The following is a 19,497-nucleotide window of genomic DNA, read 5'->3' on the forward strand; positions in this document are numbered from 1 at the left end:
GACATATTGCTAACGAATTTTCCTTATTGAAAATGTGTTTTGATTCCTACAAAATTCAATTCTCGATATAACCTTATCGGCTGGACCAGTGGTTATTAATTTACAACTGTGACATGTTTACAATTAAGTAATTTTGTATAATGTTGTACTGATTTTCTAAGCAAATTTAAAAGGGTGTGAAAATTCCGGGAACGTGTGAAAGAGCTTCATAAACGAGATAACGAGAAAAATAATCCATGTGTCGTTTTCTCTTCATTCCGGCGGCGGCTGGCACCACGAGATTATCGCGCAACGTGATCATGATTAAACGCTGCCGGCTAGAGGTGATCCCGATTAGGCACTGAATAAAAAAATAACTTTACAAAAATGTTTCTTATGAATATGGAATATCGAATTTAATAATATGTTATTGTAAGTGACCGAAAATAAATGCCTTTTACCTGAATCATCCAGGTACTCACGAGTTTATACTTAAACATTTATAGAGATTTTAATAATAAAGGCAGCCAGTAAAAACAGTTATTGTATTACATAGTTGTTATGCCACGTATTCTATACGACGACCGTATACTGTATGTTTTAAAAGAATGATTAGCGAATACGTTCAATTAGTAAAACAAACGCGTATTGACCATGATAACGTTTCTACACCCTACATCTCTATGGAAGACCGTTGTAGGCAACGTGCGCCACAGGTGAGAAAAGAATCAAGAATAAAATTAAAATTACTTTTTGCGTATCCTCATTACGCTCTTATATTCTATGGAAAATGTTTTGTTAAACAGAAAGAGATACTTTTTATTTTTGCTTTAAAAGAATAAAATGGGAAATAAAAATGTTGAGTGTAGGAGGAACCTTACATAATGCACGTCTTTAGGGGAAAGAGAATTTACGATGGATTCCATTTCTAAATAATGTAAATACCTACTCACATTATCACATTGTTATAACTAGAATTCGGGTGGTAATATAAATATTGGTTGCAGACGGTATGGTGGCCAGGTGGCTTTAACAACTATATATTTGTCATACGCATTCTCTATAACGTTATAATTTGTCACTACCTGATATTTATAATTCCATGAATGTGCTCTTGTTACGTCATTAACAAATACGATGCATGCATAATTTTGGAAAACTGGTACTTAATAACACGGTACAGAATAAGCGAATCTTGATATAACTTGATCTAAGCCACTAAATTTTTGGGTAAACAACAAAAGGAATATCACTTAGAAATAGTAAGTGAGGGTCGTTTGGTTCGGCGAATTTTTATACAGGGTGTAGCGCGGGCCACATAACGAGCACCTGTGGCCTCATCTACATAATGTGGACAAGTCGTTGAACTCGCCGCCGGACACTTTCTTACCGAAAGTGTCTGCAGTTCCGGACTATCCGGACACTTCGGTTACGCCACGGCCGGGACGACGACGTAGTGCAAATGCGACTGTTAACACGAGTTACCACCACAATGACAGTTTATAGAATACTCGTAGAGTAAACGTGGCGTAGTTGTTTTTCTACAAATAATACGTGATTAGTAATTTATCCAACAAAATAGCTTTACATTTACGGCAAATAATGCCGTAAATGTCCCTACTTTTGTCTATAATAGAAGCTGATCGCATCAAATAGAAATAGTGAGTGTGTAGGACACGCTAGAGCGGCGTCCGGAGAGCCATAAACAAAAGGGGTTCGCTATAATGCAATAGCGGAAAGAACATGTTTGGAGTGGAAATAATAGTAACAGGAGTTAATAATAAGAAAAAACGAGTATTTCGAGACGAACAGTTGTTTTTGTTGATTCCCTCTATTTACTTTTTACGTTTTATGTGTAAAAAATATTGTACGATGTAAAGATTACAATAAATGTTCAAATATTTGCACTTGATTGTATTTGTTTATAGAGTCGTAACTAAAAAAGTGCCTGAAATAAAATGCGAGTTGTTCGCCGCTCCTTTTATGTGACGTGGAGGATAACGCTAAGAAATAAAATCTCTTTTAGGCGGTTTTACTTATTTTTGTTGTTTCTCTTGAAGGGGTATGTTTTTTGTGAACTTATGACTTTGAAAGTGTCGGAAAGTAATTTAATTCTCCATTTTTTATGATAAATAATTAGACAACATCACATACGTTGCTTTGACGCCAAAATAAGTAACTAAAGCACTTGTGTTATAGAAATCGCAAACAACGACTGTACCACAAACACCCAGACCCGAGACAATATAGAAAATTTAGTTTCTAGATTGTCCCAGCCCTGGATCGAACCCGGGACCTCTGAGATGGCTACACCATGAAAGCCGGTGTGCAAGCCACTCGACCACGGAGGCCGTCCATTAATACAAAGTACAATTTAAAAGACTGTGATCAGAATAAAATTCAGATCATAGCAACTGAGCGATAGTTCGATTGCTAATCTTGTTCTTATTTCTGTGCATGTTGATACTGTTCTTAGATAGGTACGTATTTGTTTTGTCGTTTGGTGCAATAACTAGCTAACCTATGTTATCGTTAACTGTGCAGTTGTAAAAAGATAGCAATCACAACGAAACGTTGTCGTTGCGGTTTCAATTTGGAGACGTAGTTCTAATTACGTGCTAGTGTTATGTGGTTGTGACTGCGGCGAACGCCGCCACTGCCCACAACCGCACGGGCCGCTGTGGATTTGCATTGATTAACAACTTGTTTAACATTTTATTTAAAAAAAAAATTACGATGAATTGAACTTCTGAATGTAATTTTAGAAGTTGAATAATTTGAAGCAACTCTAGAAATGAACGCTATTACATAACATGTTTGAGGTAGCACTAAGACGCAAAAAAAAAACAATTGCTTCGAGATGAATATGTTTATTTTAATTGTTTGTAATAAAGTTGCTTTTACAGAACATAACAATATTCATTGTCTTAAGTCATAATTAGTCTAAATTACTGGACACTCAATTGTACTAAAATATAAAGATTGTGCTCGGTGCTTTCGCAAAAATTACATAAAATAGGTACTAATTTGCATTATAATTTGGCACAATTCATGAGCGTTTTAAAATAGAACTATCTATCGTGTAAAAATTATTTTAGAGGTACCGATGCCATTACTTCTTCCTTAACAATTAACCTATAGAAACGCTGTAAAGACTACACTAATTTAAACTTTCACGATTTTCACACATTATTTGATTTTAAATTCGGATTTAATCGAGTATAAAATATATTTTATTTATCCTTCGATTCCCGGGCCGGGAGAAATATTTGTCAGGCCTACATTTATTTCTCTCGTGAGTTTGGGTGTAATTTGTGGTTGTCTATGTGTGTGTCCATGGCACCCGCGACGCAGTGTTTCCCTAGTGCGGGGCTATGTTGAGTGTGTCCGTTATTATTATTATTATTATTATTATCTCGACGTTTCGGACATACTGCAACGTCCACGGTCTCGAAGGGATTTAAGAGGCGGGTGTCAACATCTACTAGTCGTACTTGCAAGTTACGTTTGCTAATGATCGCATCCCACAACGATGAAAGTTTAAAATCGTCTTCTCGGTTGAAATTACGATGGTGCGCACCATAACGAAAAGAGTCAAGGTATACATCCCGGCTGTTAAGGACCGTCAGCTCAATAAGTGTGCAATAGCCGAGCATTTGCTGGAATCAGGACCAAACCACTGGATTGAGCTTCGTAATCTCAAAATCCTTATTAGAGTCCGTCACTACTACAGAAGGATTCTAAGTGAAGCTGTTGAAAATAAAAAAATATCGTAATTTCGTAAAAACACGGTTTTAAGTTGTTATCGTCGTGGGATCCATTCATCAGCAAAGGTAAAAGACAACAAGTATCTCCCGACAATTGTGTGTCGGTCTAGTGACAACCCTAGTATACAAATAAATAATGAACACCAGCCCTCATAGCATGGCTACGCATGATAGTCGCGACGAGCGCGATAAAATTTATAGAGCGCTATTGGCTGTCTCAATCAGATCTAATATAGATTATATATTTGCGCTTAGTTCAATTATGTCGCGCGCACCGCGACTATCATGCGTAGTCATGCTACTGGGGCTGGTGCGGGTAGTTAAAAAAACTCACACGGCTGGAAGATGTTGACACCCGCCTCTACACTCTCTTCGAGACCATGAACGTTGCAATATGTCCGAAACGTCGAGGTAAATAGAATATGTTTTTATACACGATTAAGTCCCGAAATTAAAATCAAATAATACTGTGAAGACTGCGTTTTGAATGTGAAAATCTCGCCTTGTGCGCTAGTAAAGTATACAAGGTGTAATGGAAAGTTGCAGTGGAAATTCAAGATCGTAGAGAGTTAATATCAAATAGTAACTTGACATAACATTTTTTGTTGCACACCAGTAATGTATTTTTTAATGCGATAATACATCGTATCGATATTTAGTCGCATATCCAGCACAGCACATCAATCACAGAAGTTTTATTGCTATCTTGGCAGTCAACTATATAATAAAATCAATAACATCCTACCAAGAACCAGCTGTAACCGAATGGTGGTAAAGTGGCTTAAGTCATTGGACTATGAAGAACTACAAGATTGAAAACTCATAATATCCCATGCTATAATTACGGTCTTGCATATTCACATACAACACACACACGCAGAAACTCATCCTCTTTTACCTAAAAACACATCTCAATTTATTTACTTTTGTAAATTTTTAACTGACTCTAAAAAAGGGGGTGGTTCTCAATTCGTCTGTATGCTTTTTTAATGTATGTGACGCGATAACTTCGGCATTTGTGAACCGATTTGGATGATTCTTTATTTGTTGGAAAAAGGGTACCTCAGTAGTGGTCCCGTTTAAATTTGAAGAAAATGTTCTATCTCTAACGGTGGCAAACTATGGGATGAATCCGTTTTCGCGCACTTTCCGCTAACCGATTTCAATAAAACTTGGCAATTAGATGTAATTTCACGAACTTTAGAGGTCGGTCTTTTTAGTACTCTGTAGTAAGATTATTATGAACTGTAACTTAATTTTCATTCTCTCTTACTAAAATATAGTAGTAATTTGATTATTAATACAAAGATCAAACACTCGGAAAAAATTCCTTCCATCCGGCCGGATTCGAACCGACGTCTCCTAGCTTACCGTGTCAGACGCTATAGCAATTAAGCGGAACGAACCAGAGGACCTCACGAATTTTTCTATGTGCTTGCGTCGTGTCTTTGTATTTGGTTTTTCAACGACTTTTTAGTCGTAGCGCCATCTATGAGAAATCTATGAAAGCTTTATCACCCAATTAGATATCTTTACAGTTACCAGCCCTAGCGAGAAATGTCGCTTTCACTGTATTTCAAATTTTTATTGAATTGATATTAAATTATTTTTTGTGAAATTATTCCACTAGTTTGTTATAATTATTAATACAAAGATCGAACACTCGAAAAAATTCCTTCGATCCGTCCGGATTCGAACCGACGTCTTCTAGTTTATCGTGCCAGACACTACAAAGATACGACGCAAACATATAGAAAAATTCGTGAGGTCCGCTGGTTCGTTCCGTGGCTTAGTTGGTATAGCGTCTGAGACGGTAAGCTAGAAGACGTCGGTTCGAATCCGGACGGATCGAAGGAATTTTTCCGAGTGTTCGTTTCCGAGAGAATAATTTCACAAAAAATAATTGAATATCAATTCAATAAAAAATTAAAGTAGTAATTTAATTTAGCAAATTATGAAAGTAAGTAGTTTATCGGAATCAGATAACTTATTAACTGTTAGCCAGCCAATTTTTACCGTTGATTTACTGTACCTACCTAATTTGTGTAAAGCTGAGTTTAACCTAATCGGAATAACATTTCGCGGAATGGACTCGGTGACCTTTAATATAGGCATTTTTATGAAGGCACAAGTCTCTTGCAAATAAGGTCTTATTTTAAATTCACTAGTCAATAAGCATTTATGTAATTTACCTTGTATGTTGAAAGAAAATAAATAAAATTATTATTATTATTTATACATGAAAATAGCACCCAAATATAAAATAATTATGTGCTTTAGTACCATTTCACGTAATATTGTAGAAATAAATTAAAGGTTGGTTACACCACTTTTGCGCTGATAGTCTCAAATAATCGTCAGCAACTTCTGGTGTAGTTTCTGATCGACTTGAGAATTGACGGTACATGGCTATTCGACAAGATCTTCGTTTTATCCATGTTCATTTAAACAATAAGTTTCGATATTTGTAGTATACCAATATATTAAAAATAATGTAACCAAAACTTGTTTGAATAAAATTCTTACGCAATCGCTCACTAGATATAGCACCTTCATGTGTATTGCAAAGGTTTCTACTTGATATCATACCACTTTTTCCAAGAATATTCATTCGAAGAACATTTTTAAATGGTAATTGTAAATCTTAAAAAAACTAAATGTTAGATTGTTTGTGAAGAATATGAATAATTTATGATCGTATTCCATCTAACTGAAGACGAAGGGAAAAGGTGTACTTGCACGAAATCACGATCCTCAGCAATAGGGACCAACGGAGGACGAGGATTGTCAGTTACGGTTGTGCGAAAAAATAATAATAACGTTCACACTCATAGCCCCGCACTAGGGAAATCCTGTATCGCAGGTGCCATGGACACACACATACACAGACAACCACAAATTACACCCAAACTCACGAGAGAAATAAATGTAGGCCATACAAATATTTCTCCCGGCCCAAGAATCGATCAAGGGATCTCTGTGTGGCAGTCCAGCATGTCCTTACGGCCACAACCTCTGACAGACTGCGTCAGTCATAATCATTCAGATCATTCAATCGGTTTGTAAAGTAACCGATTTATATTAATTATTTTGGTACAGTACTTTTGTAACATTAAATTTTAACAACCGAGATGAAGAATTGCTTTCAATTACTTAACATACTTTCTTTAACTTATCTTAACTTTTAAACCATAATTTTAACATTTTATACTTCTCGAAAGATTTTTTAATGTAATTCACCTTTTATCGTCAACAGTCAATGTACGGAAACGGAAGGTGTGCCTCAGGGAAGTATAATCAGTCTCTTTCTGTTTCTCTGATAGAAAAAAAATTGCAAAATAATAAAAAAAAATATTTGTGCTGCCTATACAATACACACTTTGAATTCGGTGTATGCCTTTGCACAAAGGGAATTTAATTTAATTTGTCATTGGCTAGCTCTGCATATCCTGACTCTAAATGTGTCTAAATCCAAATGTATGACGTTTTCCATTTGTGAGACGGACTATATAATACTCGCTGTAGCGAATTGGAGCAGTCGCTACAAATCTCTCTTGTACATGTATTTTACATAGTCTTTTTAACAGTTTAGTTGAAATTCTAAATTTGAATGTACTTGTTTTTGGTGTCTTATTCTTTTCGTCATTGTCTTGTCTTTCGTGCCCTTTGGTCTTGCTCACTCGTCAACAGCACCCACCCGAACCCCATTGATACAGTCCGCTATACTCGCCCCTGCACAGAAGTGGGTACTCCTGTTTTAACTCATCGAATTCAGTCTATGATTGTCCTGGTATATGAAATGAAGAGTTTCAAGAACCTTGGTGTCACGTAGCATAGAAATTTGTTGTTTGACGAACACATAACAAATCTTGCTCAAAAAGTTAGTAAACTCACTTATGTGTTCGAAATTTTTAGACATACATATATCAAAACTGTAAGTAACACCATATCGGTCTGCGATTAGTTCCGGTGGAATATCAAAGACACTTATGTTGGAGCTCGAGATCATCTTTAAAGTGCCTATTTTAAGCCACGTCTGTTTTCAACAAAAACCGTTTACTCTGAGGCTGAGGTGTTGACCATAAAATAGTTGTACGTTTTTTCCACTTACGTACAGATAGTCTCTGCTTCAGAACACATGCTTGCTTTGAGGCGTCGGTATTAAATGTCATGTAATAAAGAACTGGTTATATGCACTGAGCTACGAGAATACTGACCACCTTCTATATTAAACATTGTTGTTTCACACTATAAACATAAATCATTGGCCACACTTTATACAGAGCGCATATCATTCATAATTTATTCTTAATATGTAATTTCGTTGCAGTTTTAATTATTTAATTATTATACAATTATTTTTAAATATGTTTATAAAATAAATATTTTGAATGTTTTTTATTTTATTTTCTAATTTTTAAATACCTAATTCTTGTTTATGTCTCTATCCTCCTGTTTATGACTCTAGGTAAACACAAAATTCTATTCTATTTATATATATTCTACTTTTGTATTAAATAACTGTATTTGTTTACTGCCTGTGCTATTACCAAGTGGGGGAGTCAGGAGAGCCATAGCACAAGATTTATATAATTTGGACTATTTTGAACTCCTGCCTCTCATATATAAAGTCTATTTGCGATCATCTACTTATATTTTGTACATGTTGCAGATACTAAATGTCTTTATTATTATTATTATTATTATTGATAAAAAGAATAATTTTATTAATTAATTTAATAATTGATCATCACTAAATCGTTTGTTTACATTTGCACTTTACAAAATCTTTTATTACAAAATCGTAATCCATGGGATAAAAAGTATGACAGTATTGTAATCAAATCAAGTTACAAAATAAACAAACTTAAATATATGGACATGAAATTAGAATTCAATCTTATCATTCCACCAATTTTAAATATGAAGTAACATTGTCTACCGAAAAAGTTAATGCGAAGTAAATAAAATAATAGGTAGGGCAACGAAAACATTTAAAAACAACGATTTAAAAATCATTCTTAACAACTTTCATAATTTATGCTGTTCGACTTAGATCTTAAGAATATGTTTGGGTAGAGTATTCGGGTAGAGTTTCACAGTGATTTTATGAAATCAGATATTTGTTCTCGATGTTCTCTACCATGAAGTGCGCTATAATATCTGAAAAATGTCATCTAACGTAAATATATTGTAAGTAACACGAATAACATAAAGTCACCATACGATGACCTTTCAAGTGATTAATTAAATTCGACGTAAAATATCTTTATTTTTTAAAGCAAAACATGACTCAGGTCTAATATTTTGTATATTTTAATTTGTATACTGTCTGTGAGATATATATTTAATTCTTAGATTTCCACTACAATTCTGAACACCAATAGGAAAGTTCATAAAATTTTTTGGATAGTTTTAGTCGGTGGGCTATAAATTTTTTTTCACCTCGCTAGCTCGGAAAGGCTTTCCTTCTTATTAAAAATCTGCACGCTAGAGTGGAAAAGGTTTTTGAAATTCGAACTGTTCGAACTTGACGATGGCCTGTGGTGCTCGTAAATTTTTCCTTCGATGGAAAAATAAAAACATAACGACACGTTGGACTACGCGATTTGTCGTACATTATTTATATAATATAATTGGTATATTTTGTTCTTATTAATGTTGACATTAAATTGGCAACGATAACTAATTTTGTTTATGAGATTATTTTTGATGTATGAATGAATTAAAATGATTTGTTATAGTAAACTGTTTCTCTTTCATCTACCATTTTCCATGCTATAATGAGGTGAAAATATCACGTGTATTTCGCTTAGCAGCAAAGTTGTTTTCGTGGCTTGAAACCCTCGCTACGTTCAGGATTCTATTTTTGAAATTCAATCTTAGTATCCTTCGCTTGCTCAGGTTTCAACACCAGCACTCGCGTCAAACAGCAACTTTGCAGCCTTTTATAACAAATAACCACTCCTGTAAATATGTGTAGTTATAGAGCGTTAAATAGTAAAATGCATGACACACTTTATAAAGGGCTGTGATGATATTTATCATCGACATAGATCCTTATCGTCTTCACGGGCCTCGCACTGCGTGTCTGACGCCGCGAGAAACAGCTTTCCACTTGCGCAGGCACATAGTTGGTATACTTTTGCATAGCGCGTGCCGTGTTTCGGGTTCTCCGTTGTATTCACTAGCTTTAAATTACTAATTTGTATGTTTGAGGCCTCAATTCTGATCTGAAAAATACAGTCATTTTTAAGAATAAAATTCATACGACTGATATTGTTTTTATGACATTGTTAGGGGGTTCTGTGATCCTTTGAATATTTTTCCGTTTTTTTTATGATAAAAGTGGTGTCACCCAGAGCTTTAAATAGCAAACATATGAGAGGCACTGCCACTGTGACTGTCACCCTGAGACATAAGTTGACAAGTCCCATTTCACCAGCACCTTTACCCTTCAAAACCGGAATGCAGTAATGCTTGCCGCTTGGCGACAGAAATAGGTAAGGTGGCAGTACTTTTCTGGACGAACTTTTTCACTACGACCTGTACTGCTACTAGAAAACAAAATAAAAAAGAGTTGTCATCACAGTCATATGATGACAACAACTTTCCCAAAGAAAAATCTAAAATATATATTATTATGAATGATCAGAATTGGCTCCTTCAGCTCTTGGTTTTGACTGTGAGCTATTAAAAATATGATTATCAAATTACTTACAGCACCAGCTTCTGAATGCAATGTAATGTTGCTAAGTGATGTTACGTCAATGCTGCCTGCTCTGCTTTCTATGTTTATAGACTGCGGTGCTTTGAGGTCTAGACTTCTTGTTGAAGATTCCATTCTGTGAAACAAAAAGTACATTTATTTTAACGTTCGATAAATTTACTCAGACTTAAACTACGTTTTAGTATTTACATCTTAGTCGTAGTTGGTTGAACCATCAATTTCAATATTACTGAATCTGTACCTTTGCCCAAACATTTGTTCATAGATTGTTTATAAAACTTTATACGTAGCTATACCAGCGGTTCATAAAAGTTAGTGAGTATTGGAAACTTGTAGATGATGCGGAAACTATCGGAGCTCTTGGTTTTGTTCCAAGTTTGATACAAACTGTGTAAATCACGTAAAGGTTTGTCGAACTATCCATCAAATGCGGCAATCCAACGATTCATGTCGTTTTTTTAAATTTTAATTTTATATTTCGTGATTGTATTGAGTTTTATTTAATATTCCAGGAAAATATTGTATGTTATGTATCCGATTGAAGAATACTGTGATCAATGAACGATGTGGTTTGTAAGAGGATGTAGCGAGAAAAATAGATAAGGGTTATTCTGAGGTGGTTTAGGCATATGGAGCGGATGAATGAATGTGGATTACCGAAAGAATTATATATAGAGCTAAAGTGGAAGGGGTCATTTGAAGAAGACGGCCCCGAAGGACATTCTTAGATCAAATTGAAAATTTGTAATTGTAAAATGTATTTGAAAAGGTGGTTGATGAATGTAAGTGAGGCAAGAGAGATTTGTTAGGATCGTGCTAAGTGGGTAAGTTACCCCAATGGGAATCTAAGGGCGTGAGTATAAATAAAATAAATAAAATGTTTCGTGCGTAGGAATCATAAGTGCATGAAATTTTGTACTTTTCTAGCGAAAATAGCCTTTTCGATATATAAGCTTGTCTTATTACGATATTTCCTTCACGGGCAGCGATAAGTATTGTTACTAAAATTAAATATCAACAAAAATACGTAAGTCAGAAGGGAAAGTCATTAATACTTGCTGCCACCGGATCGAACAGTCGACCTCTGTTTTGAAACGTAGAAGTTCTCTCACTGGACTACCACCGCTGTTGACTTATTTGTATTGGTAAATTAATGTGTAGGTGACATACGGCTTAAAGTGCCGGTTCCCACAACTCTGCTTCGTTCGTAGCGCTTATTTTGCAAATATGTATAGGTAATATTGGAAGAAAATTATAATTGTAAGTTATAATTGGTACTTTGGCAGAGATTCAGCGTTAAAATGTATCATAAGTATTAAGCAACGGTTATCTATAGGTAAATTCATAAGGTAGATAAAAAATACATTACATTAAATTTGAACCATAAGGAGCTTTCAAAACAGGCGTTTGTACAGCACTCTTGACGGCTAGACCACCTACTCCGTCGACGGCAAAGATGTCTGAGAACACCTTAACCTCATCACGAGAGGCTTGAAAGACACTCTGTCCTCTGGCGTCATTCACTTGGAAAGATTGCCCAGTGCATTCTATACTATCTCGTTCTGAAAAAGGGTTGCAATTTAGATTTAATAAGTAGACGTGAGATAAATAAATAAACAGTAGCATATGATTGTAATTTCAATTTTCAAAAGCGATGTCCATATTGTGGGTAATAATAATCTGTCTATACCTACATACATATATTACAGTTACATATTAACCAAACTATAATTTTCAAAACTGAATTTGCTTACTTATCAGCAGCTTGGCATGTTCTGCTTGATTAGGCTCGGAGACGAGTATGCTGAAATTGCGGTGGGAATGCAGGGTGATGGGCTGAGCGGGCTGCGACGTAATTGTTGACGCTACGAGGTTCTTCGTGATCCATGTTTGTCCCGCCACTTGTATACCACCTTTTACTATTTTGATGGGACCAATACCTGTCTGTAATACATAATTCCAATTTACTGGACTGTGATGCTTAAAGAAGTTATCTATTGAGCCATGAAGTTGAAAATGTACTTACCACACTTAGCCTTAAAACACTGATAATCCACAGCGTTAATCCAATATTTAAAAAAACTGTTATCATTAGAAACATTATAATACAGTAAAGAGCAGTTCTCCGCCATCCTCTGTGCAGCACTGTAGGTAGACATGTGGGTTTAGTTTGCTCGTCTGAAGTGGCCGCAGGCGAGTCACTGGTCGGCGTGCAGCCCCAACCGCGGATTGCACCCGTATCAGTATCCGCTACGCTCATAGCTATAACCGCTAACTTATCAGATGACTGAAATCCACCTTAATCCTGTAACAAAGGAATACACCTAATGTCAATTACAGGTTAATATAGTTCTAGGATAATGTTATATTTATTACACGATTTGCACTATACTACCGTTAATTTAAATAGGAATGGTTTTGTTTTCCAATACTCAATTTAAAACGTGTTGCGACGTGAATTAGCGTAAATCAATTCTGTGGCATATCGTTATTAACCCATTTATACGTCCAACTGCTGGGCATGGGTTCAGGTGAGGGGTTTTCCGAAGATTGCGAACCTTCTTCAACGTGCAGGTTTCATCACGATGTTTTCCTTCACCAAACAGCTCATGGTAAATTTTAATTAATTTACCGGGCCCGGATTCGAACCTTCGGCCTCTGTTTGAGAGGCAGTAGATTAAACCATTAGGTTAACACGGCTTTCTGTAACATATAATATTGGAAAATATAATGTGATGCAAATTCTACTCAGGTACTATTGCTGTTAGATTTTATCTCGATTTGTAGTGGAAAGAGCAAGTGACTTATATAAAAATGATATGACATGACTGACAATTGAAATATCGAGAATTTTCACTCATATATTTTATTGTTTTCGTCTGTACTTGTGCCAATCATCAATGCAGATTACTATTTTTAGAAGCAAAAGATAGTCAATTTACTAGCTGATATAAGTCTAATATAATGTCTTACGTTTATTCAAGAAAAAATTTTCTCATTCGAAATTGTTTGCCAACAACGTTTTAGTATTTTATTCATTAATATGTAGAGAGCTTTTCAGTAATCTTACAAAGAATAGCGGTTCGGAGTTTTTAATATGCTTATGCTGCGGTAATTGAAGGAAAAACGCCGTAACATGAGCGGATAAAGCTGCGTAATGAACGGTGCAACGACTAATGAGTGACACAGCGGGAGGTGGCAGTGCACCGCGGCGCGAGTGGCGCGGGCGGCGCGGTAGGAATATGCCGAATATCGTTATAATAATATTGTTAATTTCATGTCAATTTCATTCAATGTCAAGTCAAGTCAAGCTAATTTTTGGTCCTGTTCTGTTTTTAATTTGTTTTTGTTTCTTTATATTTTTTTCACAAAATTCGTTTTTTTGGTTTGTTTTCGAAGTTTTTTGTTTCTTTATTTTTTTTCACAAAATTCGGGGAGCATAATATTAGTAAATAAATATAGCTGTTTACAAAAATAACAGACAAAGACCTAAAAATAAAGTACTCATTGGAGGTATAGAAGCGTTCTTACGTTTGAGAATCTACTACGTATACCTACTTAATAGACTACCCATATTTTTGTATAAAACAAGTTCTTTTGTCTGTACATAACGTATCTTCGCGATGTGATGCAAATAAACACTTAAATGCAAATTTATTTCTTTAAAAAAATACTTTACTAGTGATGTGTATCTTTGTTGAAGTTTGCATTTGCTAAAAGTATATTTTAAGATAGGTACCGAATATAATTGTGAAACTATAAAAGGCAGGTATGATGCAACACAACACTCTAGCACAAAGCTTTGTCGCTCTATATTTTTAGGTTAGTCTACTTTATATTGACCTGACAGTATATCTGATAGGTATATCAATATATATCTGATAGGTGTAAAGATAATTTATTATTTAATAATTTCTTTTTATTTAATAAATATTTTTTTAGTTGTACTATTTGTTTTATATTATTGTTTGTATCGATGATAAATCAATTATCCCTTCACATTGAAATTTTAATTGTAATATTGTGACATTATTAATATGAAATTTTAAGACAGTTCTATTCATTGTTTTAGTAATTGTTGTTAGCATTATTTTTTATCTAAATTTAAGGAACTTTACCGTGTAAGTAGATGATAATGTCGCTCATGGATGTTATTATTTGGGTTAAACAAAAATTTAATTATAAGTCATTATATCGCACGCTATAATAAACAATACGAACTACGTGAAACAAATTATGTGTATGTGAAATTTTATAACTCTGCCATTTAAGCATAAAAAAGTTATCAATTAATTTGGTTCGTACAATCTGAAATATGTCTTGAAAAGTATTCATTTTGCACATGTGGCCTTATTATACCAAGGGTGCGAATTCGCACTCTTGCTTTATATTATAAATTATTATTAACATAATAAAGTTCCGTAAGTCTCGTAAAGAATTAATTTTTTTCGTTCATTTTTTAACATTGAAGTGACTTAGCAAATCGTCGCCTTACTTTCTCAAACTCGTATCTTAAAGTACAAAGTTACTGAAATGCAGAAAATGGATTGTATATACAAATTTTGCACGCTGATTTCACATCACTTTTCCTTCATATTCACACACTGACTTTTACCTATTCTTATAGTAATGCATCCAAATTAACACCCTTGATAAGAAATTTAAAATAAATAGAAAGTTTCGCCATCTCCTGAATAATCACTCTTTATAAGATACCAGTTTGAGAAAGTAAGGCATCGAAATGTTGTTTATTGTTAATTTATTTATATAATGCGAAAGATGCTTTTTATGGATTTTCTGTTAGTTTTGTAAGTATTATTGTTTATTAATATGTTTAAATAACTTAGTGGTGTGAGTATGACCTGCTTATCAACTGCTTAAAGTATCACGACATCGCACTTGCGACTTTATCTCAACTCATTTTTTTTTTTACTGAACTGTGTAATCATTGCTTATTAACATATTCAATTTCCATCAACGGGGAACAGTTTCCTCACTACTATCATTTCAAATTATATTATATTACAATGTAAGCTATTTGTATCCTTTAAAATAGAATAAAAAAGTATTATTAATTAGGGATTTCATGTCATGTATACACTTTTTTTGGGAAAAATGCACTTATATTGTGTTGTATTTGGAATTGTATGTACTTATTCTTCATGCCCCACTGAATTAATATATTTGAATAATTTAAATGAAGTTATATAACAACTTGAAATATTTTATACAGCGCTGAAAACCTGAGATTTATTTCGTTTAGTGTATCTAGCCACATGTGAGTTTCTACAAATATTGTATTACACGTGCATAACTAACAGTGTGAACCATCGCAGCAACTGGATATTTCATGAAATTGCACTACGTTACGACTACCTACAGCTCACAAGTACGAATATTTAAAAGTATAGAGACCTTATGAATAAAACATCAACTGATTTCAGTAATGCTCGCCAAGTTCGTCGCCTCGTTCTTGAACTTGAATGTACTTGCAAATTTGTACCGATTTTTTTTGCACGGGCAATATAATTGTTTACACATCAACAAAGTCAACACTGGAACTTGTAAATTTAACATGAGAGTGGAGCATGTTTTTCTGTTGTCAGAGATAGGAAGTACTAATACTGCTGCGCTGCACCAAGAGCGTTCTATGACTGAACCTAGGTAAATTGGTAGATGGTGAAAGCAACACTCGAAATATCTAGCACAAGTCGAGGCGGCGTGTTCCAGAATATAATATCAGGCGCTGGAGTGGCTCGCCGCGTCTGCCGCCACTGCATCGCGGCCGTGCCGTCCTACTGCCCGCGCTGACTTGGGCCCTCATAATACCCGACGTACTCGTAGTGCAAAAATAGCACTCTGCTCTAGAGTCGGCATTGCTTTGCTCTGCACAAAAATATAAAAACTATAGATATATCGCTTGCCGCGTTTTCTGTTTTCGCAACGTCTATGCTGCCATCGATCCAAAGGCCGGAGGTATAAAAATAAAATCCAGGTATATTCGAAGTCAATGGCTCATCTAATTAAGTAGAGCGTTGAAGAGCAATATGCAAATTGGATTGTCATAATTGAGAGAACAGTATAATAAGTTTTCATAGCTTGACTACTTAATTAAAACGTCTATTTATAAGTTCACATTACTGATGCACCACGGCATAAAGGTAGTATAGCAATTTATGCCACTTACAGCTCTATCACAAACATCCAACGAAGCACAAAACTACATCCAACGGCACAATGTTAATTCTCACTATTGCGGGTTAGTGTCAATAACCAATTAATGCGACACTTGTAAAATGAGGAGAAAGGGTACAGAGGCAGCTGCACGAGCGGAGGGTGATCACAGAACTGGCGGCAGCGTGCGCGAGCGACGCCGATGCCGATTCCACCTCGTTTTGAAGTGCTGCATTTTTAATCGGGCGCCTGTCTCGCGCGGGATATAACTCGGGATACTCTCCATACAGCTGAGCTCTCTCCCTATTATGAATTCTAGTTAACGTTATTATTAACTGACACCTCCATATAAACCTCGTTAATAATTAAAATGGATGCGACCGTGTCAACACATACGAGATGCGGACGTCATTTGTTGATATAACAGTTTGTGGATTTGTGGAACACTAGTCTATTTTTGCTTGATGATTCGTTTATCATTATTTGATGTATCTTATTTATGTCGTTCTGAACTGGACTTACAAAGCTTCAGACGAGTGTCGAGAAAATATACTTGGTTACATTTTCATGAATGAATATATATAGGGATGAATTTTTCTTGCATACTTAGGTAGGGCTGAATTCAGAAAGGCATTCAGTTTCATAACTTTTAAGAATATTGTAGCACATATAGGGTGAAATATAAGTAATTTTTGAAGTAATAATAATATGTTCATGTGACATCACAAGTACAGAGAGCAATATGACGAGATTTCCAAAAATAATATAACAAATAAGCTTATGCTAAATTGACATTACGTTTTAACATGTATATACATCGCAAACGAGATGTCATGCCTGGAAAATAAATGGGAAATATTCCTTAATTCATATTGATGGGATCCAATGGTGATGATACCCATAAATTTTGACCGTTTCTACTATATGCTCTTATCGCAGCGCATGCAGTTGATTTTCTTCGCTTTGTTCAAAGGGTACTCCTAACTTTTAACATTGCTTGCGCGTACAGTGTTGTAGTTATTATTCTTGACTCGAATGTCACCCAGTATATTGTACCTATAAACATTGTGGCTGTCAAATTTAGCTGCCAGGTTAAAAAAGAGAGAGATTTCGAATGTTTTATCATAAAGTTACTCACATATAAAAATAAGGCGCGGCAATAATCCAAGGCTATATGCCAACATCGATGAAATCATATTGGATGTCACGGAGTATTTTCATCGAAGTTTTATGGACCTGATAAAAGTGGGCCCCTAGGGCTAACACGCCGGCACTTTTTCAGATAAGTAACGAGAGAAGAGGGCATTGTAGGCCAGTTCGATCGATAACGTTTGAAACACGTAAAAGTTACTAAATAACTATGCATACGTCAAGATAGGAAGTTGTCGCCATACGTAGACGACATTATTAACATTAAGAAACATTATATTAGGAAGTATCAATTACGTCATGACATAAAATAATTTCAAACACGTACCACACGGCGTGATGGGTTAGGATTATTATGTATTTTAATATGACTTATTTCTGTAGGAGATTACTTGAATAAATAAAAATTTATACGTTAACATTATGAACGTAATTTAGCTGTATTTATACCACAGAAAATTCAATATGTACATCGAGGGGGGACGTGGCAGCGCAGGCCATGATTATACGGCCTGTTACGATGCTCCATTTATTCAGGCGATGTTCCCACTCGATCCTGTTTTAGGAAACAATCCCCGTGATCCCGCCGTGATGGTGCATAATGTCGCCCGCTACCACTTCGCAGTCGTAGACTGTGTTCAAAATCTTAATTTCGCCGCGAAGAGGAAAATTTGTTTTCATATTGATAATTTATATTGATAGTGATAATTTGTACGTAGTTAGCTATGTACTTAACAGGTCTATAGATGCTGTATATTTAGAAATAAGTATGTGGAACAACAGAGTCCAAAAATCATTAGTATCTATGTATAGGTTTTTATATCCTTACTTATTTTATTTTTAGTGGTGATGGCCACTATGCGACGACAGATAGTGCATCAGAAGCCAAACTTACATCATACCTGCATTACTTGAAAATTGAAAAAGTTCTACGATTCCTTTCTCGTAGAAATGGTTCTCGTTTACGTTTGAGTGAGTTGTCATTGTAGGGATTCAGACTCGCGGTCTCATTGAAATTGCACTTCGTGGAATCATTCCATTATGTGTCTAAGTTCAAGGGATTTTCTAGAAAACGAGTTCATTACACAGCTTTTGAGTTTTAAATTTAACTAGCAACTAAGCAATGATTTTTTAATATTCAATTTGAAACTTAAAATTTGTTTTACTCGTCTACTTTTAACAAGTTTTGGTGGAAATTGCAATGCATAAAAGTTTTATTCGTTGTATCAGAATCAAGTGTTGCGTATTTTTAGGATAGGAAAATGCAAACCCTCGCGATAGCTCGCGTAAATCCGCATGAAATATTGATACAGTTTCGTGTAAACGTGTAACAAATGCGGTAATTTGAGCCACCTGCGGGCGATGCGGCCGCCGCGCCGCTCTACGCGACTCGCGCCCGTACGCGCCACTGCCGCCGCCGCTGCCGCCCGCCGTTGAATGCACCACTTTTGACCTATCATTTAAGTCTGTTGTTTCAATGGATGAGGTTTTGAAACTTGCTCTTAGTGTTTAATTATAAACAATATATTTTTATTATGTAACATGAACTTTTACATGCTTCTGTTATTTTGTACAAAATGTAGATAATTACAATAGTCATCGTCAGGTGAAGACGGAAGAAAAATAAAAATTCAGCATAAAGCAATCAGTTTATTAATAAAATATACATATAAAACATGTGATACGTGGTATATTAAT

General features: G+C 35.1%; 1 protein-coding gene across 2 annotated transcripts; it reads right to left on the bottom strand.

The window, feature by feature from the left end:
• Nucleotides 1–8,824: 8,824 nt before the first annotated feature.
• On the bottom strand, nt 8,825–16,826 carry LOC113235439 (delta-sarcoglycan-like). Of its 2 annotated transcripts, none has more exons than XM_026471120.1 (6): nt 16,664–16,826; nt 12,503–12,781; nt 12,231–12,420; nt 11,846–12,038; nt 10,468–10,591; nt 8,825–9,979 (listed from the first exon to the last, which is right to left on the bottom strand). In XM_026471120.1, the coding sequence occupies exons 2-6, from the start codon at nt 12,734–12,736 to the stop codon at nt 9,791–9,793; spliced, it is 930 nt and encodes a 309-aa protein (XP_026326905.1). In that variant the 5' UTR covers nt 12,737–12,781; nt 16,664–16,826; the 3' UTR covers nt 8,825–9,790. The 2 variants fall into 2 exon arrangements, with proteins under 2 accessions (XP_026326905.1, XP_026326906.1); XM_026471121.1 differs by lacking the exon at nt 16,664–16,826 and adding an exon at nt 15,892–15,999.
• Nucleotides 16,827–19,497: the final 2,671 nt, after the last annotated feature.

This window comes from Hyposmocoma kahamanoa, unplaced genomic scaffold (assembly GCF_003589595.1).
Source record: "Hyposmocoma kahamanoa isolate Upper Pololo Valley unplaced genomic scaffold, ASM358959v1 87, whole genome shotgun sequence".
NCBI lineage: Eukaryota > Metazoa > Arthropoda > Insecta > Lepidoptera > Cosmopterigidae > Hyposmocoma > Hyposmocoma kahamanoa.